Raw genomic sequence first — 8,576 nt, 5'->3', positions numbered from 1 at the left:
TATGCTGTTGTAGGATAAGCACTGGACTGCTTATCCTATAAGGTCAGCTGTTCAAACCCACCAGCTGCTCCTTGGAAACCCCATACAGGATCACTGACTCGGAACTGACTCAAGGGCAGTTAACAGCAACATATATAAATCACATTCTTACTTCTAAATCACACTGTTGTAAAAACATAATTACTGCTTTCACTGTACAGCTAAGTGATTTTAGCTAGTAAGTCAAAGTTTTATGTTCAGTGTTACACGCTGCTCTTTTTGTACTAGTGAGGTTGAATCAGAAGATACCCAAGAAAAACAAAAGCAGGTGTACTCACCAGAAAGCAGCTTGACACCTTGGGAAGTGTGGTTTGTTGGCAAAGAAAAGGAAGAGCGTGACCGTCTGCAGCAGAAAGCTCTAGAGGTAAAACCACTTTTCTTTTTATTTAATCTGGAAGCTCACAAATACAGCTGCTCTTGAAATAAAACGTTGACATTGTTTCTCCAATGTTATTTGCATGTGCTGTATCAGTTTATTATGCCAATTTAAATAACTGGGATTATAAAAGTAACATATATTAACTTTAAGACTATTTGGAAAATATTTGTTGTTGTTGTTAGGTGCCATCAAGTAGGTAATTACTCAGCAACCTTATGCACAGCAAGATGAAACATTACCCAGTCCTGTGCCAACCTCACAATTGTTACTATGCTTGAGCCCATTGCTGCTGCCTCTGTGCCAATTGATCTTGTTGGGGATCTTACTGTCTTTTGCTGACTTTCCCGATAATATGTCCAAAGTATGAGAGATGAAGTCTAGCTGTCTTGGCTTCTAAAAGGAACATTCTGGCTGTACTTCTCCCAACACAGATAAGCTTGTTCTTTTGGTGGTGCATGGTACTTTTAATATTCTTCTACATCACAAAACTCAAATGTATCAATTCTAATGTAGTTTCATTATTAATTGTCCAACTTTGACATTCATATGACGTTATTGAAAATACCATGGTTTGGGTCAGGTGCACTTTACTCCTTAAACTGACATCTTTGCTCTTGAACACTTGAAAGAGGTCTTGTGCAGCAGATTTGCCTAATGCAATACGTCCTTTGATTACTCTACTGGTTTCTTCCATGAGTGTTGATGGTTGATGTGAGCAAAATGAAGTCTTTGGACAACTTCAGTTGTTTCTCCATTTATATGGATGTTATTTATTGCCCCAGTGGTGAGGATTTCTGTTTTCTTTACATTGAAGTGCAACTCATACCGAAGACTGTGTGGTCTCTGATCTTTATCAGTAAATATCTTAAGTCCTTTTTGCTTTCAGCAAGCAAGGTTGTATCATCTGCAAATGGCAGGTTGTTATTGAGTCTTCCTCTAACTTCCTCTAATCCTGATGCCATGTTTTTCTTCATATAATCCAGCTTCTCGAATTATTTGCTCACCATACAGATTGAATAAAAATGGTGAAGTGTTTCCTAATTTTAAACCTTGTTCTGTTCCAACAACTGCCTATCGGTCTTTGTACAAATTTCTCATTAGCATAATTAAGTGGTCCATAATACTCATTCTCCACATTGTTGTCCATAGTGTGCTGTGATCCACACAATCAAAAGCTTTTGTGTAGTCAGTAAAGCACAGGGAAACATCTTTCTGGTATTCTGTGCTCTCAGCCAAGATCTATCTGATGCCAGCAATTATATCCCTCTTTCCATGTCCTTGCCTGAATCTGTCTTGAACCTCTGGCAGTTCCATGTTCATATACTATTGCAGCTATTTTTGAATTACTTTTATCAAAATTTTATGTGTATATGATATTAATGATATTTCCCAATGATTTCCTCTCTTTGAAATGAGCACAAATATGGATCTCTTCCATTCAGTTGGCCAGGTAGCTATTTTCCAAATTTCTTTAAATAGGTGAGTGAGTGCCACCAGCGCTACATCTGTTTGCTGAAAGATTTCATTTCATATCCTGGAGACTTCTTTTTTGCCAATGCCTTCAGTGCACCTTGGACTTCTTCTTTCAGTATCATTGGCTCTTGATCATATGCTACCTCTTGAAATGGTTGAACATGGACCATCTCTTTATGGTACAGTGACTGTGTATTCTCTCCATCTTCTTTTGATGCTTTCTGCATCATTTAATATTTTGCTCAAAGAATCCTTCATTATTGCAAGTTGTGGGTTGAATTTTTTCTTCAGTTCCCTCAGCTTGAGAATGTAGAATGTGCTCTTCCCTTTTGGTTTTCTAACTCCAGGTCTTTGCACATTTCATTATAATATTAGATTTTGTCTCTCTGAGCTGCCCTTTGAAAGTTTCTATTTAATTTGATATATATAAAATATAGATAAGCATAATACAGAAAACTTAAGTCTCCTCTGATCTTACCACCAGAAAGTAAACATTGTTAATATCAGGGTGTATAACCTTCCAGATTTTCTTCATGTAAATTTAAAAAGCATATGTTTGTAGAAATGTATCTATATGAATACTTATAAAGGAGTTTGATCATTTTACTAAAGTTAAGTCAGAATCAAGAATTGATATTTTTACAAAGTGAAATTTACCTGTATGTACTCAGAAAAAATTTTAAGGAGAAAGACAAAAAATGAAATAGAGATAGGAATTTATCCCAATATCACTAAAAGAGCACACACCCTACAGTGAGTGTGGGCTGGGAGATGGGTTTTCAGTGTGTTTCCATTGTGTTCTGTCTCCCTTCCTTGCTTATAGACTTTTCTATGTGTGTCCTTCCATTGTTTAAAAGTATGTATTGTGTATGTGCGTGTGTGCAGGAATGCACTGTCAATCTGCAACAGTAGCCTGCTACTTCATCTGGAGCTCAACCAAAACCACCTAAGGAAAGAGATCTGATACGCTTTTTCACAGAGCGTTTTGACTACAGACAATTTTTGACTTCATGCACTGACTTTAAAACTTAACTCCCTGAATATATGTTTTTTTTTTGTGTGTGTGTATCTGTGTGTGTTGGAAGTTGTGGTTGCTATCCATCACTATCTGATCTCTCACTGCCCAAACTCAAAAAACAATTTAGAGACATTTTCACATGAATTCTGTACTCTTTAAGTGCTTACTTTTTGCTGTCTACAATCTAGCAGCCTAGAGTTCGATAATTTTACATTATCCCTTATCTAAACTCATTCTTTGAATTCTTCTTATCCTTTCGTAAGATGCAAATAAACTTGGTTTCTGAAGGATTATTGTATTTACTGATACAGATGAAACACTTTTGTAACCTGTTTTATTGTTATATTTCTACATAGCTACGTATTTTTTCATCATTTAAAATGCCTAATATTTTTTAAAATATATTTTAAATATATAAAATACATATTTTGACATATAAGTAACCTATTTGTGGATATTTATTTTTACCTTTTAACTAAAGTTTTACCCATATCCATGATATATATTTCTTGGAATAAAACCTCCCTATCACTTACAAAACTAGTTATTCTTCTTTTTTTGTTAACTTTTTATTGTGAATTGAGTGAAGGTTTATAGAACAGATCGTAAGTCCCACATTGAACCAATTATGAAACTAGTTATTCCTGTGTTGGGTGGAAGGCAGTTGCATGTTCAGTCGAATGATTGTAGAAACTCGTCTTCATGCCATTTTCCTATTGTATCTTACATTATTTTCTAGACCATAAATTTATTCCTGGAAAAATGCACTGTGAGAGAAGCACTTGTTTTGTGTGAGTAAGGTGTGGTTTTAGGCAGGCTTACTAAAAGCTCTGTCCTAACTTTTTGTTTGCTAGATGATCTTACTTAAACTTTGAAGCTTCAATTTCATCATCTATATAAGAGAGATGGAGTCCTGGTTTGGCACCACAGCACTTGATCTCAAGGTTGGTTTGAACCACATGGTCAGTGGTTCAAACTCACCAGCCACTCCTTGGAAGCCCTGTATCATACAGGGTCTCTGTGAGTCAGAATCAGCTTGACAGCACTTTCACAATGTTGTTGTTGTTAAGTACCGTGGAGTTGGTTCCGACTCATAGTGACCCTGTGCAGGGTTTTTGAGGCAGCAAATCTTTACGGGAGCAGAAAACCTCATCTTTCTCCTGTGGAACAGCTGGTAGTTTCAAACTGCTGGCTTTGAGGTTAGCAGCCCGATTTGTAACCACTACGCTACCAGAGCTCCTTAACAATAAGAGGGATAAAATAATGTGTACATCACAGGATGTTTGGGAGGATTGAGACAAAGTATAAAAATACCTGGTTTTGATTTGGTTAGTATTTTTATGTCTCAGTTATTTATAACCTTTTTAAAGTCTTTTCATTTATTTTCAGAATTAACTTTTTTTATGGGGAACACTGATTATTCTTTTTTAAAAAAATGTTTTGTGTATTGTGTGATAGTCTACATGGGGGAACATTAGTTTTACATTCATTCCATCATACATCGTCTCATTGCCTTAGTTATCATCCCGTCCATGAATCATCACCCAACCAAAGGGTATACCCTGAAATCCCGCCCGCCCTCCCCTCACGGTCCTCAGCACACAGTCCTTCTCCCTCTCTGGATCCCTAGTCCCCAGCCACTCCATCTCTTCACATCATCCTCTCTGTGTCAGTCTCAGGCCTCACTGCTTCTCTGGGTGGGGTCCCGCTCTCTGCTCTTCCCATTAATGGTCCCAGGGCCCTCCACTCCTAGACTGAAAGGTTAATCACTCCCCTCCTTGCTACAAAATGTCCACCTTTACATTTCCAGTCCTCACAATCAGTCCTGATAACAATTATTCACCCTTGCTTCCCAAGGGACCCATCTGCATTTCTTTTCATCTGCCCTTCCTAGACAGGTTGGATACTACTCACTGGAGACTACCATCCTCCCCACCCTGTGGATCTAGGTTCCCTCTTGAAAGCTTGTAAGCCAGTCACTTCTTACCTTTGTATCCCATTTTTGGTTAGTCAATGTTCAAGATGCCCATCCCTATCTACTCTTTGTGTGGAGGGGGTGGGAATAATTCTTGGAGCAGGGGTTTGTTTCCTCTTTTAAGCTACTGCATTTATAGGTGGATGTCCAGTTGATCAAATTGTATCAGATGACGCTTTTTTCCTGTTCTTTCTTCTTCGGGTTGAGCTCTGTTCGTCCCATCATTGGAGCCATGGCAAGTGGGTATCATCTGCAGGTGTGGGGGTGTTCCTGCGTTTGTCCACCCTCTTCTTATCAGTTGTGGTTGCTTCGGTCTCCACTCTAGTCCTCTGTGGATAGCACTGATTGTTCTTATACCTCAACCTCAATGTTACCATTACATAATTTAGTGTACTGCTTTAAAAATATTTACATATAATGAGAAATCTGTATTGTATTATATATAAACACATATACATGCAGGCTTCAAAAACTAATCTAGAGATGTGATTAAAAGATAATGGAATTTTTCTGTGAACGTCACTTACATACTTATATGAAATAATATTTTAATTCTATGCACTACACTAATACGGTTTTCTATTCTTCTGTTGTTTTTGTTTGTTACTTTGTTTTTTAGGTGGGTCACAAAGCCATTAAATTGACTTTAGACTCAGTTTGGAAAACACCATTGTGTAGCGAGTCAATGGAAAAGTAAAATTCAGTTTATGGATTTGTGTTTTATGTGTATATTTTAAATAAAAAGAAAAGGAAGGTCCTTTGAAGTCATTTATAGAGCCAGTATACATAGAAGTTAATTAAATTACAGAGCTGCCTGAAATGTTAACTCTGTGAACTTAGTAAAGTGTTTTGTTTGTTTTTTTTATTTCTCGGAACCTCAGTTTCTTCATCTACAACAGAGAGGCTGTAGTAGAGTGGCTAAAAAGCATATTTCCTGAGTTTAACACTAGGACTTGGGCAAATCCTTAAGTGCTCTGAGTTCTTCATAGTAGAAGGGAGAGAGTAATACTTACCACATAGTACGGTGTAATTAACACTAAATGACCATCCGGATATGGACTAGCATATTGAGAGCACTCAATAAAATGTGGTTATTATTATCTATAAAAAGCCGATAGGAATAGCTACTATGAAGATTTGAGAACAGATTAAAATAATCAATATAAAGACCCTACCACAATGATTAAGCACATTTTTTTGTTAAGTACCGTCGAGTCGGTTCCAACCCATTGCTACCCTATATAGGGTTTCCGAGGAGCAGCTCATCAGCTTGAACCACCAACCTTGCAGTTCAAACGGCTTTGCAGTCTGGCGCATTAACCCACAGCGCCACACCAGGGCTCCAATTAAGGACATTGTTGTTGTTAAGTGCCGTTGAGTCGGTTCCGACCCATAGCGATCCTGTACAGGGTTTTCGAGGCTGTAAATCTTTACGGGAGCAGAAAGCCTCATCTTTCTCCCTCGGAGCAGCTGGTAGTTTTGCACTGCTGACCTTGTGGTTCATAGCCCGATTCGTAACTACTAGGCTAATAAGTATTTGTAATTTTGTTGATAGATGAAGACCTTTTCATGTAGTTAGTAGTGTGACCTTCCTTATAGCTTGTTCTGAATCAACTAAAATATTTCAGCACAAATCTTACTTATACAAACGATGCCACGGACTTCATAATAGAAAGACCAACTGAATGTTTTGTCAGCTCAATTTGGGCTATTTGATATTTGCATACTTTTCATGCTTTTCTCTTTATTTTTTAAGCCAGTCTTTCTTTATGTCTTTTGTCCTTCTATATATAATTTCCTGATTTGTTTACAAATCGTATTGTTAAAAGCACAGATTTTTAACCATAAGCACAATTTATGTCAGATCCCTATTAAAGATAAGCACAAGGGTCAAAGAAGTAACTTTGTCAAGATTTTAGTTAGTGATGGAGCTGACATTGTAGCACAATTGTTAACTCCCAATATAAGGGCTTTCTCCAGGATACCAAGAAGTGTTTTAGAAATAAATAGTTCAGACTTAGTGTTTTTTGATTTAGATGTTTTGTTTTAAATTTTAAGTGAAATTTAAGGTTGGCTGAGTCATTAAAAAGATCCTCACCACTCTTATATTTGATTTCAGTAAGACATACAGACTTCTTTTGAACCTCTTGTATTGAGTAAAAAGTTATTTTAAGCTGTCAAAATTACCCACTTACCAAATGTTTTGCATTTATAACTATTGTTCATATGATACATATAATAAACATTGATTATGAGAAATGATAGTATTGATTTTCTAGGCTATTTAAAATTTTGTTTATTAAAAAAAAAAAAGAATGTTTAGCAGATTGCCCTTAAATTCTCCATGGACTCTTAGACAAATTCTAATTTTTGCTATAACATTTTAATGTGATCTGTTCTAAATAATAAAAATTACCTAGCCTGGTGTGGCACTGTGGGTTAATGCGCCAGACTGCAAAGCCGTTTGAACTGTAAGGTCGGCGGTTCAAGCTCACCAGATGCTCCTTGGAAACCCTATACAGGGTTGCTATGGGTCAGAATAGACTCAATGGCACTTGACAACAACAACAACAACAGTGTGTAATTCTAGGTGTTTTTCATCTGTTTTACTATCTTGCTTTGGCCACCATTTCATTCTTAATGAGGAATTAGGCAGGATATAGAATTGATGAAACACAAAACTGTTACCTTTAGTAGCAGAGAGTTCTTTGAAAGTAGGCAAAAGTTTATGTCTAAGATCCTCAGTGGATTTTGGTTATCCAGAATCAAATGCCTACTCAATGGAAAAATAGCTATAATCCTGCTGAGATCCAGTGGTATACCAAAAGACGATGCAGGGATCTTGTGAGAGAAGACTCCAGCTCGGTCAGGCTGGGAAATTTAAGAGGAGTCAGCCTTGGATGGAAGGGAAGGGGCTCAGGATGTGTTGTGTATTCTGAGTTAGCAAGTTATTTGAATAGCTCTTCTGAGATTGAAACACTGTTTGGATTAGTGATATTATGTTCTAGGCATATTTTGAGCCTTCCTTCTTTAAAAACTCCTTTATCTGCAGTAACGAAAATTTGTGAACCATAAAACAGGAACACAAAGTCTTGATTTTTTTCTCCCATTGATTTTTGAGTTATTTTTATGAAGAATCTTAACAAGACTCATAAGTATTTAATGGTAAATTTAATTACATTTAAGTAATTACTTTTTTAAAAAAGTGTTAAATAATTACTTTTTGAAAATAAAATTAGATTAATTCAAGACAATTTTAGATAGATAGTTGTCATGTCTATAAGGGAGCTTCAAAAAGTTCATGGGGAAATAGAATTGAAAGATAATGGATTTTTTCCACAAACTTTTTGAAGTCCCTTCTGATCTGTTACAAAATCTTATTTTTATTGTACATATTTATGTATGTGTACATATAACACACAGGAGCCCTGGTAGTGCAGTGGATTTTGTACTGGGCTGCTAATCGCAAGGTCAACATTTCGAATCTACCAGCTGCTCTGCAGGAGAAAGATAAGGCTTTCTGCTCCTATAAAGATTTACAACCTCAAAGAGACCCTATGCAGGGTTGCTGACTCGAGGTCACACAACCAGCCACCACCATATATAATTGTTTTTATTGTTAAGTGCCATTGAATCGTTTCCAACTCATAGCAGCCCTGTATAGAGGTCCGAGGAGTGGCTGGTGAGTTTGA

The 8,576-nt window shown here is 36.8% G+C and overlaps 1 protein-coding gene across 1 annotated transcript in view; it reads left to right on the top strand.

Annotated features, from left to right (window-relative positions):
• CCDC34 (coiled-coil domain containing 34) overlaps positions 1–8,576 on the top strand; it is a 48,459-nt gene that overhangs the window by 14,426 nt on the left and 25,457 nt on the right. The window contains exon 2 of the mRNA XM_006864903.1: positions 268–403. Within this exon, the coding sequence (XP_006864965.1) occupies positions 268–403 (136 nt within the window). The remainder of the gene's footprint in view (positions 1–267; positions 404–8,576) is intronic.

The sequence above is a fragment of the Chrysochloris asiatica genome, unplaced genomic scaffold (genome assembly GCF_000296735.1).
Source record: "Chrysochloris asiatica unplaced genomic scaffold, ChrAsi1.0 scaffold00072, whole genome shotgun sequence".
Taxonomy (NCBI): domain Eukaryota; kingdom Metazoa; phylum Chordata; class Mammalia; order Afrosoricida; family Chrysochloridae; genus Chrysochloris; species Chrysochloris asiatica.
The sequence above is the reverse complement of the archived record's forward strand: the minus strand, read 5'-3'. Positions and strand labels throughout refer to the sequence as shown.